Source organism: Parasteatoda tepidariorum, chromosome 3, assembly GCF_982258835.1.
Source record: "Parasteatoda tepidariorum strain Cologne lab strain chromosome 3, Ptep-v5.0, whole genome shotgun sequence".
Lineage (NCBI taxonomy): Eukaryota > Metazoa > Arthropoda > Arachnida > Araneae > Theridiidae > Parasteatoda > Parasteatoda tepidariorum.
In genome coordinates, this window is record NC_141757.1 from 5,540,542 (window position 1) to 5,565,452 (window position 24,911).

A 24,911-nucleotide genomic window follows, 5' to 3' on the forward strand; every position below is an offset into this window, starting at 1 on the left:
GTATGTGCTATCCGAAACTTTTTTTTTTGCCATTATGTATAGATTTAAGCAGATTTCAATGAAAATACCATATTTTATAAAATTTATATGCCTGGCCTAAAATTGGTTAATGCTGAAAACAGTTGCTTCTTTTTAGCATTTTCAGGCAAAAAAAAAAAAAAAAAAAAAGTTGCCATAGTCACCTCAAGCCGAAAATAGTTGCAGTTTAGTCTCACGTGGTAACCCTGATCTCACGTGATAAACGAAAGTACTTTAAAGCATGTACTTTGTAAAGTTTATAGCAGGGCATATGTATTTTGAAAAGTGCATTTGGCAGTGTGGTTAATTTTCAATTACTTAAAAAAAAAAAAAAAAAAAAAAAGAAACTCAGAAAAAGAGATCAAGGAGATACAAGGAAGAATGTCAAACCTGTACAAAGCCTTGTGCTGCACTGATTACTCTCTCTACGTTAAAACATAAACAATTCATACACATAATTAATTAAATTTAATTTATTACATATCCTCTAGTAGCATCATTTTTTTTAAACAGCTATCACATGGATAGTATCATCAGAAATGGATAACATTTCAAATTTATAAGATAATAGTGTTTGATCAACGTATACATATCAGTTTTTAAATGCATAGATTTTGTAGCTTGAATGAATAGCAAATGTGATTTCATTGCTAGGCTGCTTTCATAAGATTTTTTTCCATAGTTTTATAATTCAGAACACTATACAGATGAATATACGCCGAGCAATACTAATTAAAATGTTGCATTTTCTTAATATAAGCAGTGCATGAGTATAATTCTTAACAACAGAGAAAATGAAAACACAATAATAAATAAGATGAAAAATAAATAGGAGGCAATGATAAAAAATTATAGTTAATGAAGTAATCTAATGTGTATCTAATTAAAGGTAAGTTTCAAAATAATTGCATATTACATGTAAATTTTATTACACGTACATTGTAATTCATTCATAAACAATCCTAAGAGTTTTATATATATATATATCCTGTAGGCAAATTGAAAATGAAAAATTTGTGAATAAAATATACCACCATTTAGCAATGTGTCAAGCTAATTGGAAAAGTCTTCAGTATTTTCTAATCTGTCCAATTTAGGCTATTTACAATCCGCCTATATGTCTTAAGGCTTATAAGAAAATGTGAGAAACATCACTTAGACTAAATTTCTATAAGCTTATTGCAATAAATTTTTAATATGACTATTTACTATTATAAGCCTTCCATAGCTCTGGGCTTATTTCAAATAACCTGAAACAAATTAGGACTAATTGAGCAATGAAGTTTTCTAATTTAACTAAAGGTATGTGGGCTCACTATAATGACTGAAAAGTCTCTGAAAATTATAGAAACTGACTGAAAATTATAGAAACTCTTTTATTTTGACTGGCGGACTGTTTAAAAAAGATTGAGAGTCATTAGAAAAAAAGTATAGAAACTCCCGAAATAGAAGCAGAACTAAAAATACCTTTTAGATAATCCTTAATTAAAAATTTTTTTTCTCTCATCATACATGTCACGTGTAAATTGAAAAATTTGGCACTTGGCAAACTGCTGCTGTCACTTGTGAGGCATACAGGCACACCGCAAAGTGACATTTACAGTTTGCAAAGAGCTGGATTTTCCTATTACCTTAATGACATATACACATTATGATCAAAGATATTAATTAGGAGTATGTATAATCATTAGTCATTCATATATATATATATTTATATGTGCATAGCTGCCAACATTGACAGGAAAAAATCCAGTTGATTTTCCAAAATAATATAAATTTCATGATAATTGTCGCATAATGTACTAAATATTTGACACATAGGGAATTATATAGTCATCAAAATAGAAAAACGGCACTATTTTCCAGTTATGATTGACATTAAACATACTTAAAATGTTATGTATTATGTTTACTCATAATTTCAAATACTAATAGGCATTTAATTCATTGAACATAGTGAAAAGATTTTTTTAGTTAATTTTTTTTAAAAAAAAGCTCTGAATAAAAATAAACTGAACATCTTATAACAAAAAAAAAAAAAGTCTTGAACTGATTTCTATAAATGAGGTTCACTTCATTATGTATTAGTAACACTTATTTAATTATTCAAGCAAGCAAGCAATAATCTGCACAAAAATTCTATTTCAATAGCAACTTTTTTAAGGAAACTTTTATACTCAATTCAGTTTTAGGGAATTTTTTAAAATGTACAAAAACCAGGAGAATTTTATATAAACCAGTAGAGCAGGAGAAACTAGCAAAATCTAGTAGAGTTGGCAGCTATATATATATATATATCAGCAAGCCAATTCATAATACTTGTAATCACTTGTCTAGACATTCTGCATTGAATTAAAGTAATAATTATCATTAATTAACCACATTACAGAGCTTCTTATAATATAAGAATAGTTAAATTCAGAAGATGTGAGAAACCTGCATCATAAGATATTTTCTGCATTTATAGACTTTTAATTAAAAAAATTCAACTTCAAATAACTCAAACATTAAAAAAAAAAAAAAAAAATTACTATGATAAAATACATTTTTCTATCTCTTAATAATCAATTTGAAGTTGGATAAAAAAAAATTAAGGTGGGTTTCCATAGGAAGAAATAGAAAAATAAAACAAGGAAAATATACATCTTTAAATGAGCAATAATACAAAGACATAAGATTAAATTTAAAGTTAGCAATAAAAAAAAAAGTATGATTATGATATATGTAGTAAAAGAAATTACAGAAAAACTAGAAGTGGGCGCCTCAAAACATACACAACTGGAAAACCTTTTTTGCATTAAAAAAGGGTCACATATAAGTAAAGTCAAAATAATAGTTATTTTATAGACACATGTAAGAAAAAAGTGCAATCCTTTTAATTCCTACCAGTCAACATTGAAAAAATGAAATAAAGGAGATTTTACTAGCAACATTTCTTAGGCTAAGAGTAAAGTTTTGATACGTCATGCATAATCATGAGTCAAAATTGGAAATAATAAAACCACTTACACTTAGTGAAATAAAAAATATGTATATAAACCTTAATCAAAAGAAAAAACTTTTAAACAAATATTTATAATTACTTAAACTATAAACACTCAACATATTCCAGTATTAACAATAACACCCTTTGTTGAGGAATAAGAGAAGTATTTTTGTCATCTGCATATATTTGTTATAAAAATTTCTTTAAAAAATACAAATAATTTTGAGAATATACGGGTAAACAGAAGATAGTCATAAAATACAGGAGTTTTAATTAATAAACAGGAGACTTGGCAGGTATGTTAATTTATAAAAGGTGGAAAATTTTAATAGTGACTTGGAATTATGAAGGCACATAGAAAAATGTAAGAGTACAATAGATAAAAAAATTACAATTTAGCAATTAGTTCGATAATTATTAGACATTAAATATTCTTTAAGAAAATGTGAATGTTGTTCTGAAGATTGCAGAAATTCTAATATAAAATTGAAATTTGCTGTTCTGAAAAGGCCATTTTTATTTATGGACTTAAAGCTTTCTTTTCAACATTCTAATTTGAACACAATTAAGTTCGAAGAACTTAGAACAATAACAATGAGACAGTCTGGGAAATAAATTCATAGGCAACATAGTCAAAATTAAATATCCTACATTAAGATCTGACATACATGCTCTATAGAAATTATTTGTAAAAGTCCGACTTGATTGTAGAGATGATGGAACAAGAAGAAAATGAAACAAACAGAAGAAATAAGTACTTAATTAATTTCCTCCTGGCTGAACCTAAGCTTTTTTACAGATAGAAATAATGACGATTACAAAACAACCAGTTTTGGAAATAGAACAACCTGCATCATTCTGAAACTGATCATTTTTAATTCAAACAAGGGTAATTTAAAAAACCAATTAAATTTAAAAAACTGTTTTTTCTCCTAACCTATAATTTCCTAATATTTATATTAAATTTTTTTGGTCAATTCAAAGTCTGTGATTGAAATGAAATTCTCCTGACTTTAGGCTAATTCCATTACTTTTACTTTCATTCTTTTTGTTTGTTTATTCCATGCACACAATAGCTAAAATAACTATGTTTGCACTTTTTCTTTTTTAAAAAATATTCCTTGTTATGCAAAACAAAAAGATAAAATGGTGAAACTAATGGATAAATGGTGGATTAATGGATAAAGATAAATGGTGGAGGAAGTAATCAGGCATACCTCATTACTTCCTCCAAAATCACCAACTGATATTATACATAATGGCTAGATTTATCGCATTAACTGTTTACATTTCTAGTGTTAAATTGCAATATTCTTGATTTTTGACAACTAAAATATGTGTTCATTCATAAGCGATATTAATTAAGTAACATAATTAAACGCTAAATATATATTCTTTTCTTAATAGTTTTATTTTTTACTCTATCTTTAAAGTTTAGGCGTATAGAAAATTTGGTAAGAAAAGTTTTTTCTATAGAGGCCTAAATATTTAATATTTTTTTAAAAATTTAAATCCTATTAAAAAAAAATAAGCCTTTCTAAAGACATAAAATCTCTTTATATTATAATGCAGTATTTTCTAAGTTATAAAATAAAATCAGGTATGATTTAACATACTTTGTTCTGAAAGTGCATGATTTAATTCTAACTATCAAAAAAATGCAATTCATTAAAAAAAAAAATTTATTTTGAACTTCATTAAGTAAATTAAAAGCTGCAAACCATTAATTAAACAATTCATTTTTCACTGCTCAAAAAAATGAAGATTGAAACTTATTACATAGTCAGGGGTCTGTCCGGGATAAATTTACTACTATTTAGCAGTACCTTCACAAATTCAACTTTAGGAAAAACAGTAGTTTCACAAAATACTTTTAAAAAAGCTAGTTCTCATGCAAATCTCATTCTCGCTGCAATCTATGAAAAAGAGGAACTTTTACGAAAAGGTAGCACCTGTTGGACAGATAGTGCAATATGGTTTGCCTAACCGATGGCTTATGTCATGTCTAAGGGAGCTTTTTTTTGGTGAGTTTTTTTAAAATGAAACGAATGAATCCCTCTATATACTTCACAGGAAGTTAAAATTCGAACATTATTTCTCAGTGAAACTTTTTTCTGTAAGACCTAGTTGAAAATGTTCTCATAATCAAGGTAACTATTAGAGCTAGTTCTGTTAAATGCATGTTTTTATTAAATTCAAATTGAAATTTAACTATGGACAATGAATTTTATGGATTTTTAGATTTGGATACAATTTTAAGCTCAAATTTTAACAATAACAAAATTATTTTTGAATATATGGGAAAAAATATATTGAATGGTATAAATGATTTTTACTTGTAGTGACAATTTTTGAAAATATTTTTTTACCTTACCATATTTTTGTCTTGATTTTTGAATACAATTTTTAATTTTCACAAATTATGTATAAATTTTCACAAAATAGTTACCTCTTAAAAAACCTAGACAGACCCCTGATAGTATGATTAAAAATTATTTGAGTTATTATATTTATTCAGCTTAATCATTATTTTCTTTAGTTATTAAATAACAATGAGAAAAAAAAATAGGATTGGGAAGTAAAATACATTTTAAAAAAATCAATCATTAGTGGTGTCTGAAGAAGGAACAAATTTACTTAAAGACATTTTGACTAGAACATACAAAGAGGATTGAATTTAAGCAGAATTATTTCATATTATCAGGCCAATACTGAATGTAATATCTTTGAGTAGACCCCTCAAACAATCTATCTAACCAATTTGACAGTCCGTCCAAGAGGTGTTCTTCAAAAACAATATTTCCGTACAGGTCAAAGTCGTGCCTATCCAGCTTACAGGCTTCAATGTCGCTGTTCTCATCACTACTGTTACTGTCCTCGAATCCCATGAAATCCCCGTTGATGGAATTATCCCCCTTCTTTCCCTTCCCCCTGTGGTTTTGCTCGGCGTGCTTGGCGTGGTAAACACAGAAGTATTTGCGATGGCCGTTCAAAGAAAGCACAGTACCAATACAATTCTTTGGATTGATATTCAACTCTCTAGGTTCGCCGAGCGTCTGCAAAAGTAGGCGGCGGTACCATTCCAAGTTTTTCTCGACCACCAGGAAAGCGAACATCAGCGTCTTGTTCTTGCGGTAGGGATAAACGGTTTTGTAGAAGATCGGTAGGAGCTTCATCTTGGATTCGTTATCGAGCAGAAGCACTATGGTTCGGCAGCCCGGTTTAAGAAGCCTAACAAGACCATTGTAAGTTTCCCCACGGAGTTCGTGTATGTGCAAGTGGTACTCGGGCTTACTCTTGGTGGGCATCCCTGGTACTTGTTTGCCCTCTCTCTGATACTTCTCCTGAATACTCTGCTCTTCCAGCTGGACTAAGTACGACATAACATAGCCTACTAGTATGATGAAACCGATGGACAGCATTACCGACAGCGCTGGCAGCAGCTCTTGGCGAGTGATGCTGTCCCACAATACATCTCCAACGAGTATCACACGGTTTAAAACTCTAGTGAATAAGCTTAGGGCATGTTCGTCCGCCAGAACGGACACTTTAGCGTCGTACGGCAGTGTTTCAGTACTTTGCATCAAGTGTTTAACCGCAGCATTCAGAGCTTCTTTGGTTTCGTTGAAGCTGTCATCGATGTCCCACTTCCGGTCGAGCCACTGATATTTGACTCTGTCGTGTTCTTTCCTCCATATGAGCACGACGTGAAGAAGGGGATCTTCGGGAGCTCCCATTCCCGACGATAAAGCTTTTACAAAATCTTTCTGTTTTTCTTCATAGAGGAACATGAATTTGACACGATTGTTCGGTAAATCATCCGCTTGCTGTACGTAATTGCGCATCAACGATCGGTACGGATCGTGTTCATTTGTGTTTTTGGTAATCAAAATAACACACAAATATTTGCGAGCACGCTTGGCCTCTGTCGGGCACAACTGGTCGAACAGGGTTTGTGACGACAGCCTGGGAAGCAACAGAAATTTATTAGATTCGATGACGTCGCACATGGTTTGTGTCGACAATTCCGTCATGCTCAGTGTAGCTATGGGCTTTGACGAGTCTTCATTGAATATAAATAAAGATTCCATTTTTGACTGTACATTGTACTTCCTAGATGTGCGCGAATTCTCCGGCACATCTAAACGTACGTGTCCTACAGCAGCACGATTGCGGAACCTAAAAGCAACGATGAGGTAACGCAACCGAATGGATTCGGCTTTGCTAAAGATCAAGATCCTCACTCTGTTATCGTTCCATCCCTGCAGAAAATCATCAACAGTTTCATCCGAAAGAGATGTCACTGCCCTGTAAGGAATCACCCTACGGCAGAAATCAACGACTTTGATGAAACTCAACTGATGATCTTTATAGTGAATGGCTTTTCCGTCAACGACACCAATCAGGTAAGGCAGAGAATTGACACCAATTTTATTTGACAGTGACGGCTCCTGCTGAACGTGAATGGCTGCAAAACTGACACCGAGAGGTTCGAGCTCTTGAATAAGCTTCCTCCATATAGGCTCCGCTTGAATGCAAGGAAAGCAAAGTTCTCCATAGAAAAGTATTAAATGAGGTTGGAAATTACTGTTGGGTATTATGTGATTCTCAAAGGCCTTAGCAGTAATAGTATGTCTATGATAAAATGACCCCTGATTAAATTTATACTGAAAGTTGAACCCACCCTGGTTGAACAAATGTTCGAAAGGGTCGGTATCGAAACGTCTAAATTGAGAATAATCGGGGTACTGTCTAAAATTGGGCGTGTCTTCCGTAATCCCAGAACGATCAAAAAGTCTTTTACGTTCTGGATCGGTCAGCAACTCGTACGCCTTGTTGATTTCTATAAATTTAGATTCAGCATCAGGAGTCTTATTTTTATCAGGATGCCACTCTCTCGCTAATCGCTTGTACGCCTGCTTAATTTCTGGAACCGAAGCAGATCTGGGAATTCCGAGAGTCAGATAAGGATCTTTCAAAGAGAACACGTGGTGTACAAGAAGAAGAAGAAATATTAGAAGATGATTATACCCCATTTTTTCTTAGCTTCCAGAAAAAGAAGAAAAAAAAAGTTTATTTAAGTAAAATTTTCATGCAACACATACAACATTAAAATTACTACAAACACACATTTAAAAGTTCATGTTGATTTCTGAGGTGGTTGTTGTACACTGACAGCAGGAGTTGCTGCAACGGTCGTAGAGGTTGTAACGGCTGCTGCTGCAGCTGTGGTTACTTCAGGCTGTTGGGGTTGCAAGAATCTGGTACGTTTTCTTGTATAATGCTGCCAATGCAAAATCTGTTGATCGTCAATAAACTTGGCACATTGAGTACTGCTTATTTCTCTTCTGAAATGTTCATATTGCAGCAATTCCAGAAAATGCAAGCACATAGGATACCTAAGAAAATTTTAACAATAAATACAGTGCAGTGAGATAAATTTTATTATTATGCGGATAAACCAGAGTAGACAAGGTTCAGGACAGAATAGATTAATCCACGGTTTAAACCATCCTGTCCAAAACCTTTTTTATTCAAATTAAGTCACAATTTTAAAAAAAAATATTGCGAAAAATTAATGATTAATTTTCAAACAAGAAACAGAATGAAGACAAGCTATTTTTTTTATTAAATAAGTTTATTATTATTTTTAATATTGCATTATTTTTCCTCATTCAAAAAAATTATTTATCGGCATTAAAAGCATATTTATTCATATTTAAAGGATTATGTATTCACTTTCGTTGTTCAACAAATTGTAGAGCTTCAAAAGTTATCAACAGAGTTGGCAATGTTTAGCACAGAATGTATTAATCCACGATTTAAACCGTCCTGTCCAAAACCCTTTTATTCAAATTATGTCACAATTTAAAAAAAATATTGTGAAAAATAAAAGGTTAATTTTTGAACAAGGAACAGAATGAAGACAAGTTTTTGTTTTATTAAAAAAGTTTATTATTATTTTTAATATTATATTATTTATCCTTATACAGAAAAATAATTTTTCAGTATTAAAGGCAAATTTAAGGGATTAGATATTCACATTTGTTGTTCAATGAATTATGGAGCTTCAAAAGTTATAAATCTTTTCCTATTATATTATATTATTTTGCTTTAATAAGTTAAAGCTAATTGTATAAAAGGTATCAAATATTTAATTATTATGTGCACAATGGTTACACTTTTACTTTTTACCTTTTATCAATGTTCAAGTTTTTGGACACTTTGAGACAGTTCAGGACAGTAAAACTCAAGTGCCCCGTCTAAAACCCCAACCCTGGGATGAACATTTCTTGTTAATAAAGTGAAATCACAAATTACAGAAGTTAAATTATTTTCAAAATAATCAGTATTCTCTCTTTTTATTTTTAAATAAAAAAATTGAACAGGCAATACCAGTGCAAACAATGACATCACCAGAAACAATATGAAAATATGATTTTAAGAATGTTCCAGTTCAAAGTTTGGGTTTTTGACATGACACATCAAAAAATATTAAAGTCTAAATTTCTTAAAAACCTGGGTATGTTTCTTTTCTATCATTGGAGACATTTTATACGAAGTAAAGATACATAACTGTTTAAACTATGCACAATACTTCCATTATTATTTATAAGTTAATTTTGATTCATATTGTACAACAAATATAAAAATTATAGACAAATTTATTGAACAGCTAACTGCTTATTTGATACTTTAAGAAAACTCTATTATTTCATATATTTTAACTATTCAGTTTATATTACAGAATTCTAGATAATTATGATTTGTTAATTGAATTTAAATGTTGATTTTAATTCTTTTATGCCGCAATTTAGGCAAATTTTTAACTTTTGTGAAACTAAAGTGGTCTGATCTTACCTTAAATATTGTTTGATATTTGTTGCTCACAATACAAGAGTATTATCTATAAATCTTCATTATAATACATTACTGAGAAGTAAACCAATTAAAATTTACAAAAATATGTTTGAATCAATTATGACTCAATCAATTTTAGTTATTATCAATACCTAGAACAGTTAAATAAAAAAATTACAAGAAACTGAAGCAATAAGATATTAATTGATTAAAAAACTTCATTCCCTTCAAAAATAGGCACCCATTTTCAAGACATGACAGAATTTAATGAGAAGAAAGAAAAGTGGTTTCAAAAATAGTACAAATTTTGCAAAACACCAATAACATCTGTGTAATCAAAATCAAAAACATATCAGCCAACACAGGAGAAATAAAAGAGATTTTAATAGCAAAATTTTTTAGGCTACGAGTAAGGTTTTAATACATCATGCATAATCATGTAATTAAAAAAAGAGAAATTCAAAATTGGATTTTGGGAAGTCAATATAAATCTTAGTCATCACTGTCAATATAAATTTTAGTCTAAAGAAGATTTTTTTAAACCATTATTTATAATCACTTAAACTATCAGCACTCAACATACTGCAGTACTGGCAATAGCACCATCTGTTGAAGAATAAGGGAAGTATTTTTGCCATCAGCAAATATTTATCACCAATAAAATGCAAATGTTTTCTTTACAAGAAGAGATAGTCATAAAATACAAGAATCTTCGTCAAAAAAAACAGGAGACCTGGCAGGTACGCAAAAGTGCAGCAAACAAATATTTACGATTGCTGTTTAATAGAGGAGCAATTTCATCAATGACAGATGCTTTCCACAATTTAGAAAAACGCCGTAAGTTGTGAGGGAGGTAAGTTCAGTCCTTTTTTCTCTCTCTTTGAATAATTTTACTTTGTTTGTGAGAAATGTTACATCTTTCTTCACTCTCTCTTAATGATTGTTTAAAAAAAAAATTAAGTTAAATGAGGACTTTGATATAATTTTTAAAAATCAATTAACTTTGAAATGGTTTTATTTAAACGATAAAATACGTAGAATTTGTATTAAATAGGATAGTATTTTAAAAAAACGAAAGATGTGGAATTTCTGGCCTAAATTAAGAATGATAGCAAGTCATGCTCGTGACTAAGATATTGACTGCAACTGATAGTTTTAGACAAGAAATATAATTAGGGGTCTGTCTAGTTTTTTTTGAGAGGTACCTATTTTGTAAAAATTTAGATAATATTTGTGAAAATTAAAAAATCAACACAAAAATTTGGTAAAATAAGAAAGTATTTTCAAAAAATTGTCACTACAAGTAAAAAAAATTTATGACTGGTAAATTTCTATGTATTTTCCTTCATATATTCAAAAAAAAATTTGCTATTGTAAAATTTTGGGCATAGAATTGTATCCAAATTTTAAAATCATTGTTCATAGTTAAATTTAAATTTAATGAAAACATGACATGCATTTAACAGTACTAGCACTAAAACTTATTTTAATTATGAGAACATTTTCGACGAGGTCATACAGAAAAAAGTTTTACAGAGAAAAGAATGTTTCATAAAAAATAACGCTCTGTTTGAATAAATTTACAATAGTGTTTATAATGTTTATAATAATGTTCGAATTTTGACTTCCTGTAAAGTTCATAGAGAGATTCATTCGTATATTTAAACCCCCCCCCAAAAGCTTTGATATGGCGTAAGTCATCGGTTAGGCTTACAGCAGATGGACTATCAAAGGGCAACACGCATGTTCAGTCATGTTAGAGGCAAACATGATAACTTTTATGCTAACGTAAGTGTTCAAGAACTACATTTTTTAACAGTAAACTTAGTAATGTATTTGCAGTAAATTAAATAATTTTAATTGTTAAAATTAATTCAAAAATGAAAAAAAACAAATTTTTTTTTAATTTTTCCTCCTTTTAATCAATAATTGATTTATTAAAAAAATATCTATACATAAATATGGAAAAAGAAATATAAATTCTAGCAAGAAACTGTTATGCTCACAGGATGAAAGTGTAAAAGAAATACAAACGTATTTTAATGAATGATTAAAATCAAATTAAATATTTTAATTAAAGAATAGAACAAAAATCAAAACAAAACCATTATAGCACAAAATAAGATTTAATCTTTATTTGGTATTACTCTTAAAGAGGTTTTATGATTTTAAATAAGAAACATTTCCTTTCTCAAATATCTCCTGAGCAACAAAATCTTTTTAAACATAATTACAAACAATGACAAGTTTAAAAAATTTGAGTTTTCCTCCAATTTTCTAATTTATCTTGTTGCATGGTGCTAACTGCAGGAAGAAAGTAATGAATAATTTATAAAAGAAAATAATTTATATTGAGATTTATAAAAAAGTGATTATTTAAATGCACAGTTAAAAACTTTTATAGTCATAATAACATTATAGTTAAGATAACAGGGTTGTCAAATTCAAGTGAAAAGGCATCGCAATAATTGAAGGGAAAAAAATTTGCTTTAATTTACAAGGAAATCAGTGAATAAAGCTTGTCTTTAAGTAATTATTTAAATGCATGATTGGTGTGTCGCGGCCGAAGTCAAAATTTTTGAAACCACCGGGGAATGCATTCTATCATAAAATCTGCCAAATAAAAATAACTTGGATTTTCCATATCGATAAAAACAGACCATCTCCAAAAGTGGTTATTTAAATGCGCAAATTTAAAAGTTACGTGTTATAATAATATTGTAATAAATTATAGGATTTTCAAAATCGCATGAAAAGCATAGCAATAACCGCATTTAAAAAAATTTTAAGATTTACAATGAAATCGGCATAAATAAAACATGACAAAAAGTGATAAATTAAAAGCATGAATTATAACTCACGAGTTTTAATATAATAAATGTAGTGGTATTTTAAAAATCACATAATAATTGTTAGGTATAAAGGCTAAAAAAATTATTAAAATGTGACTTCAATTTATGATAAAATCTGCATTAGGCTGAAGCAGTTTTTTTTTTTTTTTTTTTTTTTTGATATTTAAAAAACCTAGAATTTGTTGAGAGTGCAAATGCATGCATTTACTCTATACAGAATGAATTGGATACCACATTAGGCACATTAATGGGAATAATTGAGTGAAATTTATAACCACAGTATTTTGATACTATAATGTAGATTTGCTTAAGTGTTATACTGTGATGCATATCTACGGTCTTTAAAGGCGATCTACACGGAACACCCTGTATATACAATAACAAAAATACATTGTCTAACAATTTATGATAGCCATACCCAACTCACAAGGCAAACACTCACTTTATAAATTTAGCATATTCAGGCTTCTTCCAATATTGAAGATATTTTAGATAGCTGACAAAAGCCTTATCTTTCAAATAATTCCTCTGAGCTAAAACTAAAAATAAAACAACAAAAAATAACTAAGTTGCCAAATAACAAAAAAATTATGCTATAACTTACTTAATAATATAAAATTATCATTGGTTATTGGATAAATAATAAGTATAAATTACACCTCAATTTATATATTGTGAGGCAAAACTTATGAAAATAGTTAAAAATACACTTATCAAAAAGCTATTATATAATTCAGTCTAATTACTGATGCACTCATTAAAAAATTTTGTTTCTACATTTTTTCCTGTTTAACTTAAATTTTCTTTCACAAACAGAATAAAAATTTTTCCTAAAAATGAAATTCAACATATATTTTTGAAAAATGTAAAAACAATTCCTTAACACTGAACTGAAGAAGAAGCAAATTATTAACGAATCAGTGGAATTTATTGAAAATTAGCCAAACATGCCAGAGATATAGACGTGGGTCGGGTAAATACCCAGTGGGTAGGGTATTTATAAATGGGTATTTACCTTTGCCTTGGGAAAATACAACATATCAGAGTTTTTATAACATTTATTCCTTTCAAAGCATATAATCAAGATTTGTCTGGCTTATAATTCCGTGAATAATATAATTTTATTTTTAATTTTCAATAATAAACTTTAAACTATATATATATATCAGTTCCAGAAGAAATATTTGGATACATTGTTGCATTAAAAAATTAGAGTAAAAAGGTTTGCAATGTGTAATGAAATAAAGTAGATATATATATTAAATCATTTAAATTCAAGTTAGTGCATTTTACAAGGAAAAAAAAATTTTTTTTTTCTCAATGCAATGGGACAAATTGGATTAAATGGAAGAGATTCTAATTGAGCACAGGGAATAAAATAAAAATGTATGAAATTCGTCGAAATTAAGTTTTTAAACAGGTTTTGTTCATTAATATTGAGTTTATAAATATAATATAGGGTATCTACTATGTTTTGGATTTTCAATTTCATGACTTAACGAAGTTGCTGCTTTCTCCTACAAAAACTCAAAAATAAATTTAAAAAAGCATTATAATAAGATTCATTGAAGTGATAGGTATAACTAAAACTGTTCAACTCTGCATCTTCATATTTATAGATTTTAAATTAAAAAAACAGAGTAAAGAAAGAGTTGAAGCTATAAAATAGCTGGAAAAAAAATAAAAAAGCAAATAATTTTTTCTTCTTTCTTTCTGGAGAAATATATTTTAAAAGATACTTTTATTGTTCATCGGAAAGGAAAGAAATACTCCTGACTTTTCTGTTCTCATTTTGGGAAAAAAAAATATAAATTAGCCAATGACTGGCTTGCTTCAGCTAGAATTAAAATTGATAAAATAAAAAAAATAATAACAAAAATTCTGAAATAACAAGTTTAAAAGATAATTTGCTTTAGAAATGATGTGCTTTCTTTCATTTTTTAAAAGAACACCATAATTTTTAAAGAACGTGATAAAAACATTCTATATTTTAATAAAATATGACTGTAAGTGGGGATTTTGTTACAAATTCAGATATTCGATACACCATGAAATTTGGGGGGTGGGATTCCATTTTAAAAATTAGATTTTTTAGCAACCTAAATCTATGACTTTCTATGATTTTTTTAAAAAAATTAGTTAAAATCAGGACATTTCATGACAAATTCTGCTCAATACCGAAATTTATGTCTTTCGATAATTTCTCATGACTTTCCAGGTGCACAGATACCCTGTTAATATCAGTGATAAAACTAAAATTATAAATTTCATATCTAATTTTTTTTAAAATTTATTCGTAAAACTATTTCATTTAAACCAAATTTATCTTCTTTTCTTCAAATAAAACTTATTAGTTTAAAATTGTTAAATATTCTGTTCTGTTTTTTTCTGCATTGATTCTATTTTATTAAATAACAAAAAATAATTTTATTTTTTAAAAATCAGTCATATTGTGAAACATCAAAATTTCATTTTAGTCAAAAGAAATATTGAGTTATGTAATTCAACTTTTATATTAATGAGTTGTTTTTCAAAATTTAAAATACAAGACAATTCAGGTAATTAAGCAAAAGAATTTACTAAAGGTAGTAATATCTTTTAAAACTTTATTTACAGTTTACCATTCTATATAAAATATTCAGTACTAATATTGTTCTTAAAGATTGTTTTATGTTTTTAATTAATAATATTATACATTAATTTAATATTTCGTAAAATCAGAATATCTTGTGATTTTTTTTATTAAGTTTTATGAAACATTTCAGAAGTTTTTAGAGATAAGTTTTGTCAATACAAATTAATTTAGGCATAAGAAAAAGTAAATATATATTTCAACTGTTTGCATTTTAGTTAAACGAATAAAATATTTATTATAAAATTTAAGAAAGATAAAATTTATGAATGCTTAATCTGTCAAGTACTAATCTATACTTTTATCAATTACAGGGTGCATAGATAAAAAACCTTTTCACAAAAATTAAGCACCTTATAATTACTTTTTAAGTACTATATACAAAATAATAACAATGTAAAATAATTTTCAAAGAATTTACATGATCATAATAAAATAGCTAGTTTCTGACGAAGAACTCTTTTCTTGATTATATTAGCCACCATAAAAAAAATAGAGAGATTTTTCAGTTCAATTTCAGAGGGGGAGAAATGAAGCCTGAAATTCAGAATATCGTGCAAAATGCAGCAGAGTTGCACAGGAGAGTGCAAGAATCTCACCGAACCCTGCTCAGTATGCAGACCGACGGTCCGAAGATATGCATTATGTTTGAGTGAATTGCTAAAACCTTGAATAGAATAATTTGAAAACCACGCTTTTGCATAATACGTGGTGAAAATTGACACGGTAAAGAAAAAAAATCTCAATTTCGAAAAGGGAAAATTAAGCACTTTTTAAAAACACATAATAAAAAAAGCAATTTTAAGGGCTTTTTAAAAAACGAAAATAAGCACCTCTAAACACTTTTTAAAAATGCTATGCACCATGCAATAAAGAGTAAAAGATATTAAGCAAATAATTTTTTCAAAATTTATTATTATTTATTTGCATGCTTTTGTTGCACAGAGTTTCTCTTTTTATGTCTTTATTAGGCTAAAAATTTACAGCATTAATCCGTGTAAAACTTTTTTTCAATTAAAAAACAGTAAATAATATGTATTTAATTAACAACAACAAAAAAAATTAAATAAATACTTTCTCTTCATTCCAGTAACAATTATGAAATTTTAGTTCTTAGAAATATTAGGGAATAAAATGATAAAACTAAATATATATTTTATTTATTACTTTATCTAACTTAATAAAAAAAATATAAAAATCTTAGCTTTAAGTTACTCAATAAGTAAAACACAAAATTTTAAATGGGGAAAAAAGAAGTTTATTTTTCACCAAAGGGGTAGAAGTTGCCGGATTTCATTTGAGCTTAGAATAAAAAAATATTTAAACATTCTAGCTTGTAAATCAGTTCCATAAATAATAACACGATGCGGGGAGAGAGGTTTGAGGAGGCATGATCTAGAAATAATATATTACATGATAGGGGTGCACAACCTGCAGCCCATCAGCATCATTTAAAGTCACTAATAAAAATAAGACATACATTTTAATTTACGCTTTTAAGTTTTGTCAGCACTAAAGCAGAATCAACGTAGTTTTTTTTTTTCGGTGGTTATTAGTACAAATTTCCATAATTTTTAAAATTCCAAATATTTTTAATATGACAAAATCATGATGCAAGAATTTCAAATTTTAGTAATCACTTTTGAAGTACTTAGTGTCCACTTCATACTTACGATCATGTTTTATTTCTGTCAACTTTATCGCAAATAAAAGTTTTTTTTTTTTTTTTAAATATAGTTTTATCGGCAATAGGTATTTCCATGTTGTTTTAAAAATCCTGATATTTCTAATAGGAATATACAATACTGAATCCTGCATTTCAATGTGTGTTATATTTGCACTAATTTCATCACAGATCTAAGAGATTTTTTCTTCTTTTTTTTTTATCGTTCTTTCAGCAATTCTAACTAAGCTTTTCCACGGGGTTTAGAAAATCTTAATATTTTTAATAAGGAGATATAACCACTTGCTATTTTAAGATCAGGCATTTTAATCAGCCTTATTTGTGCTGATTTCATCATCAATCCACGTTAATTTTCAATCGTTTTTGTTTTTTAAAATCCTAATACTCTTAATACAATATTATTACAAAAAGTGAAATTTGAATGAGGGTTTTTAAACTGCTTACTGTTTTTGAACATAGTTTCTAATTTTTTGTAGCTTAAAAAAAAAAGTTTAAAAATCGATTTTAAGATTTAACATTCACAAAATCAATTCACTAAATATAAATGTTCTAAAGTTAAAAATATACTGAACTGAATCTTATTTTGAGCTATAATGCATTTATGCTATTTTAAATCATTTTAAACCCCATACAGCTTCTTTAATTAAAATATTTAATTTGCATTTATGTTGCTCAATAAAATATTATACATTTTTTACTTTAATTCAAGAACAGTTTAATTTATTTTAAAATGAACTTTTGTGCAACGTGATGTAATAAAAACCATCACTTTCCCCCAATCTTTATATATTTTTTGATGAAACTATTTTTTGATGAAAAGGAAATTTATTTATTTTGAAAAGTACCAGTTTTGAATGAATTTTAATATTTAAAATTATGTAATTGCACGTAAATATATTACTAAGTGAGTGATAAAAAGAATTGTGCCTGCCGGGACATGTTTTCACTGTTTTAACATAGCTGCCAACATATGGATAGGAAAAAATCCAGTAGATTTCACGAAATATCAATTTCATGATAATTGTTGCATAATGAACTAAATATTTTACACAATAAGAATTTTAGGGATTTTTTTTAGTCATCAAAATATTTTCCAGTTATGATTGACATTAAACATACTTGAAATGTTATGTATTATGTTTACACATGATTTTGAATATTAATTCATCAAACTTAGTTAAAATATTTTTCTAATTAATTCAAAAAGAGCATTTTGAATAAAAATAATCTGAATATTTTAGAACAAAAAAAGTTTTGAACTGATTTTTATAATGACGTTCGCTTCCAATGGAATGAAAAAAATTTACATAGGAAAAAAAATTCATAACAAAAACTGGAATCATTAGGGGGTCATATTTGGAAAATTTTAATAAAAATATTTAAAATTTCATTAACATCGTGAAATTTTAATAGTAATTAATATTTCTAATGACAAGAATTGGTAAGGTTTTGATAGAATGGCAAAATCCTTCTATCCTTGGAAAAATCCTTGTATTTGACATGATGGTAAAATCCTTGAGTTACAGTTCTATGCCCCATGCCTAAATTCAGTTTAATACACCAATGTAACTAATAATAATAAATTCAAATAATTAAAAGAGACTTACAGTTTAAATAATTGGGGTTTGCTAAGCACTGGATAAATTCTAATTCAATCTGAAACCTCAGACGATTTTGTTCTTCAGTTTCTGCAATAGAAATAAAATTGTTACTTTTGGAATATTTTTTAAATGCTTTACAATTCTACCGAAATTTGAATCAATTGCTGTAGTTATGTTTTTAATAGCCTGTTACTTTATTTCTTTAGTTTTGTAATCAGCTATAATGTGAATGAAAAGAGCAAAATTGAAGTTTTCAAACAGGATATGTGGCACATATAAAACAACTAAACTACAAATGCCAAGATATAGTTTGTCTACGTTATGAACCCACACCACACAAAGTCTGAGGTTGTCTGCTTCTATGGAAATAAGAATAATGCATTTCAGTGAGGGTAGCTTCTCTTCACGCTAGGGCCAACTCAATAGACCAAAGATTTCCTTTCTCTCGTCGAAGTGAGCCAAAACCTGTCCTAAGAAATGACTCGACAACCCTACTTGAAATAGTTTCACCTTGTTACCAGAGTGACCGAATCCAGAGGAAAGGCTAGGGGAGTTCTAACTTTAGACAAACTATACTTGTTAATTCAATATGAGCAGGGTTAATTGTGAGTCCAACTCGAAAATCCTGAAAATTTCTCGAGTAAAATCATTAATGACGCATTTCAAAAAAATTTATGTATAAGATTAATTTTATGTCTAATTACATTTATTATTCTACCAGAAAAAATTATTTGCAAATGAAAGAGATGCCAAGTATAAATTTTAGTTCTAATATTTTTTAAATAAAATATAGAAGATTTTTTATACATAAATATGAGTGATGATTTCTATTTTCATTTGAGAACAATGAAAAATAAAGAATAAATTTGAATTTATGAAGATAATGCTCCAGATTGACTCTGAAAAATCTTTTACCAGCCTTGTAACTGTTATTGCCAATGTTGGCCATTATTGTTTAACAAAGCTAGACCTAAATAATTTTACATTAATTATTATGCTAGTTTTAAAACTTTTGGTTTCTTCTGATCATTTTGGTGTATTCACAAGCGCCCTTAAAACATAATAAAAAAATTTTAAGTCAATTCCTACTTAGGTCAACAAAGGAAAATTTTATTGTAGTTACTTTTTATTAAATAATTAAAAAATTTTCTCCCCCATATAAAATTAAAATTAATCAATTAAATTTAATGAATTAATTAATATCTGAAAAAACTGTATTAACATCTAGTGTCACCCACTACAAGTTCAAAAAAATGTATTTGAATTTGTAGTGGATGAATAAAAAGTATTTTATTTAACGATTGAAAATTCGAACAAGATATAGGGAGAGTGTAAAATAATAGTAGGAATAGAATGATCTAAAATGTTATGTTTTGTCTATAAACTGCACATACATGTTTATGCATTACAGCTGATATATAGAAGATGTTTGATGAAGAAGATAGAGGATATATGAACATAAGATACTTTGTGTTTGTGACAAAGAAAGCCTAAAACATTGGGAAAAGTGTGCGTCATTACAGCCCCTAACATGTTTAAAAAATAAGATGAGCATTGTTCTCCCTAAGCATTTTTAGAAGGGCAGCTTGCCGCAATCTCTTAAAAAAACTGTTTTATTTATTTTTCTAGGAAAAGTTTGTTTTCTTAATAATTTACTTAAATGTGAAGTCCACTGATTTATTTAGTCATACTTCATACATTTAGTGAGGTTTTTTCCTTTGTTGTCTAGTTATATCCTAGTTAAAATTTGCATCAATTACTTTGTATAGTTAAAACTAAGCCCCAGAGATATTCACATCTTTCATTCATAACTTTTAAATCTGTCTTAATTTTAGTCTCACAAGTATCAAATTCCAAACAAACAAATATAATTAAAAAAATGTATAACTTACCAATAACATAACAATCATACCTTTTTCACTCACTGCAGGCAAATAAATAGTTGATGAAAAAATTTCTAAGAGTACAGTATAACAACTATAGAAAAGTTGCACACAGCATTCTTATCAAGTTCAACAGGGTTATTAATGAGCATGTATTGATGCAAGCAAAATGTAGTTAAGTTGGAATATTTCAACCGTTTAGTAATAAATTTCCGTTTAACATAAGTGAGTATAATGGATGGTAAGATAATAGTGTGGTTAACTTAACTTAAGAAAAGAATTTCAGTTTTTCTTCAAAATTCTCTGATTTTTATCCAAATTTCCCTGAATTTTGCAGAATAAAAAATAATTCCCTGATACTTCTAGGTGGGTAGCCACCCTGAAAATACACAAACAAGCTGCTATAATTTTAAAAATTTTTATTTATTTAGTAAAAGTCAGAGGATTTAAAAAATAATCATTCCAACCTTAGAAAACACCAGCATGCATTGAAAAATTAATAGTTATAATACATCTTATTTGAATTGAAAGCACATTTTAGTTTGCTGAAATTATATAAATATATGATGCACAATTTCATACAAGTTTTGCAACATACTTTAGAGAATTTTTTTATTCTAAACTGTCTATAAAAAATTAACTAACATATCTATGCAGTTTTAAATGTCGGTAGTAAGATGAAAAATAAAAAATCAAATAAAAATTGACATTTTATTCTGCTCAATTTGAGTTCCATAGATGATTTAAAAGATAGATATGCTTTATAAATTGTGTTCCACTGATAACACTATTATAAAATGAAAATAATTAACTTCAAATGAGACAAACCCAGAAAAAAATGAAATTTCAAATTTAACTTGCAATATCTAAAATTGAAACTGACTTTCGAACGTTTTGGAAAATTTAAATTGCATTAATTAATTTCATTACACATAGTTCACAATGAACGCATTTAAGATTAAGTCAGCATTACCATATATGGAAGCTAAGAACAAGTATGGCACATAAATCATTAATTTGATTATACGTCAACTGATATTCTTAAAAGCAAATTTTTAAACAGCAGTTTCATTAAGGACACAACACAAATAATGCAAATAATTGTTTATACCATATCTAATCACAGACGTTAAATTTTTTTAAAAAGAAAAGTCACGATGACAAACTAGAGTTTCATAAAATCACTGACATGTTTTTATCGTAAAACAATGTAAATTAACAAAACAAAAATTAAGTATAATCATACTTTTCCCTGCATTAAATAACGTAATGAATTACTATAGAATAATCTTATGAGACTTAGTATTTCATCATTTTGATATATATTTATACAGGTATTCATGTTATAAACGTAATAAACAAAAGAATACATAGAAATTTAATAAATTTTCTAATTTATACTTTCACATACCTTTGATCGACATCACGACATTACCGAATTATTATAATTGTAACCATAATAACAAACATTCACTGATGCCACTGAAAATTTTTAAAAAAATTATGTTCAAAAAATGAAAATAGAAAATAAATTTTTCTTTTTTCTCAATAATTTCATTCAAACGAAAGGAATAACAAACAATTTTAAATTAAAATATTTATAATAATAAAAGTTGACAAATGAGAACTGAAGAATGAATGAATTAATAAAAGTGTGCTTTAAAACGAGACTGATTTTGGAGGAGAGACAGTTTCAAATTGGATCAAATTTCAAAAAGAAAAGGGAAATTCTGATTAGTTTGATTTTGAAAAAAAACCCAACATATTTCTGCTTTTTGACAGTGAAAAAATACTTTCGACTTACTTAAAATCATTCAAAACACCAGAACGCATTAAAAGTAATAGAAAAAAAAAGCAGAAAATAAGGAAGAAAAAAAAAAGCTGTTTTTATTTTTCCCCGTTAGGCGGTTAAAAAAAAAGCAAAACAAAAACAATTGTTTAAGCCGCCATCAAGGACGTTTTTTTTTATCATTTTTTTTCAAGGTATTTTTCATAAATATACAGAAAATTTTTAAGTTTATTAAGTGACCTATATTGAAAATTAATTTAAAAAAATATTTCTTATTTCACTTTCTTTTTTGTAAACTGCAACATGATTCACAAATTAAGTGAAAAATTTATACACGATATCATAACGTCCAGACAGTGGTTTTTTATTATATGTCTGCCTAGTCTTTATTTTTTTTACCACAGCTGTTTAGCTTAATGCATTCTGGCTGCCTGTGACGGTTATTTGGTAGCAACGCTGTCAAATTTTGACAGTTTTATTTTAGAATGGCGGCTTTGGCTTGTTTTAAGAAATTATCAGATATTGTTGAAAAGATTTTAAAATCGTCTTCAATGACTGTCAACGATCTACACGAAAACTAAAAAGTAAAAACTTCTGCACCATAAATCCGGAAGCAATTAATGTCTTCTGTAAGTTTTACTTCTTAAACCATTCTTTGATTTCTTGAAGCCATTTATAAACCTAATACTCCATAATAATGAATTTGTTGAAATTGGAATAGGTATTTTAAGCCTAGTTATTCGGCATGTTGTATTTTTTGTACTGTGAGTGCTATTTTCATGTGTTTCGTTAATTATTTATTGTGTATAAAAGTTTATTTTTCTAATTGGTATGTAAATTTGTTTTTAGTTTTTTTTTTAAGTGTTAACAACAATTTTAGTTTCGGCTTTTGTACTGTCATATATTGGTAATAAAAATGTTGTGTTTAGAAAATACCTCATTGCAACCGTTAACCTACGATTTAGTTAAATTTAAAAATGCATTTTATTTATTAAAAAGTATTTAATTTTTCATTTTTCGCGTTTCTTATTATATTTCTGTGCAGCATGCGTGTGTTCAACTTTAGCAAGAAAAAAACTATTCATCACGTTTTCTCATTTTTTAAATTTAAAAAAAAAAAATTGGTTAAGTTTTTTTTTAATATTTTGTTTTAGAAAACCCGGTTTCATTTTATAAGACTCACTAAATTTTCATTTTATATGAAAAGCATTTTCCTTGTAAGCAAACTTACAAATCTTTGTGTATCATTGTTTCAGGATTAGAAGAATATTTACTTCACGAAATCTGTCTCTCAAACTACAATCACTATAGTGCCAAATGAATTTAAGCTTTCAAAGTTTTTATAAAACCATATAGAGGCTTGCCATGGAGTGGCTACCAGTTAGACCCTTCGAGTTAGTCCCCTTCTGTGCAGGATTGGCATAGTATTTACAATGTGCAATGTTTTTACCAGTATTCACCATGGTGCTTACCCTTATGGGAAAAACCAGTTTTTTTCCTGGTTTTTAACCCCCTATTATATTTTTTACCCCATAGAAGAAAAGAAAATTTTTAATTCTTATCCTCAAAAAAATTTATTATTGTTCCTACTATTTATGTGTGTGAACAGGGGTCTGTCCAGACATTTTGTGAAAGGTCCGTTTTTGTAAAATTGTGAAAAAATTACTCGTAATTTTTTAATATATATAATACAGTGTTTTCATCACAGAAAAAAAATGGGTGAGAATTTCTCACCCTTTCTCTAAAACAGGGTGAGATTTCAGAAAGTTAAGTGAGATTTCTAAAAACTAAAAAAACACAAATAGACTTGAAAAAAAATCAATTCTTTTATTATAATACATTTTTAACGTCTTCTATTTTTTAAAGCATTGAATATTTTTGGTGCATCATCATAGAAGATTTTGCCTTTACTAGGTATTTGTCCATCTTACATTAGTGCATAAAAAATTTTAACGTCTTACATGAAAAAACCTTACCTACGGTAAACACATGGTTGCAGAGAAGTTGCAGTTCTGAAAGAGGTTCCGTGGTTCGGTTGTGTTCTGTTGTTCGAAAAGGTTCTGAACAATACTGGTAAACAGGGAAGCTAGATAACGGAGCAAATGTTGAAAATAATGAAAGATCCAGGAAGAAAAGTGAAACGGATTTTATTCTAAATAGCATAATTCGAAGCTTCTTCCAAAATGCGAGAAATTCGCAAATTTTGAAATTGATTTATAGAATGCGCGAATTTCTTGCAGTAATAATTTTTTAATGCGAGAAAAGAAAAAAATATGCGAGATTCTCGCGTTCTCGCGCTGTAGTGAAAACACTGTAATAAAAGTTAGGTAAGTCACATTCTTTCAACCAGGGTCCTGCTTTTGTGAATTTGTGCAAATAGGGTCCTGTTATTGCAAAAAACTTTTTCAAGGGGTTTTTTAATTGTAAAGAGATACAAGATTATGCTCAACACTATAAAATTTTAATTGTAAAAATTAAATTTTAAGAAATAAACAGCAATTGCTGCTACTAAATTAGTGATGCAACCAGGGATCTGTCTAGGTTTTTATGAGAGGTGCCTATTTTGTGAAAATTTAGACATAATTTGTGAAGAAAAAAAAATTAT

The 24,911-nt window shown here is 28.0% G+C and overlaps 3 protein-coding genes and 1 long non-coding RNA gene across 6 annotated transcripts in view; 2 read left to right on the top strand and 2 right to left on the bottom strand.

The window, feature by feature from the left end:
* The window catches only part of LOC147812725 (uncharacterized), a 284,443-nt gene that overhangs the window by 13,670 nt on the left and 245,862 nt on the right, over window positions 1-24,911 (top strand). The gene's annotated exons all lie outside the window — the stretch shown is intronic.
* l(3)80Fg (dnaJ homolog subfamily C member 16 l(3)80Fg) lies at window positions 477-8,040 on the bottom strand. Its single transcript, XM_087158661.1, has one exon. It carries the CDS (start codon window positions 8,038-8,040, stop codon window positions 5,692-5,694), a length of 2,349 nt encoding a protein of 782 aa, XP_087014787.1. The 3' UTR covers window positions 477-5,691.
* MED31 (mediator complex subunit 31) lies at window positions 477-22,055 on the bottom strand. The gene is made up of 4 exons (XM_087158662.1): window positions 21,929-22,055; window positions 18,641-18,721; window positions 13,160-13,256; window positions 477-8,403 (listed from the first exon to the last, which is right to left on the bottom strand). Exons 1-4 carry the CDS (start codon window positions 21,939-21,941, stop codon window positions 8,145-8,147), a joined length of 450 nt encoding a protein of 149 aa, XP_087014788.1. The 5' UTR covers window positions 21,942-22,055; the 3' UTR covers window positions 477-8,144.
* Window positions 22,207-24,911, top strand: part of LOC107438717 (uncharacterized) — a 34,147-nt gene continuing 31,442 nt past the window's right edge. Inside the window, exon 1 of one of the 3 annotated variants that reach the window (XM_016051056.4) lies at window positions 22,207-22,500. The gene's annotated coding sequence lies outside the window, so the exon portion shown is untranslated. Of the gene's footprint in view, window positions 22,936-22,967; window positions 23,071-24,911 lie in introns of those variants that run through there. The other 2 variants (XM_016051053.4, XM_016051057.4) reach the window with 2 other exon arrangements.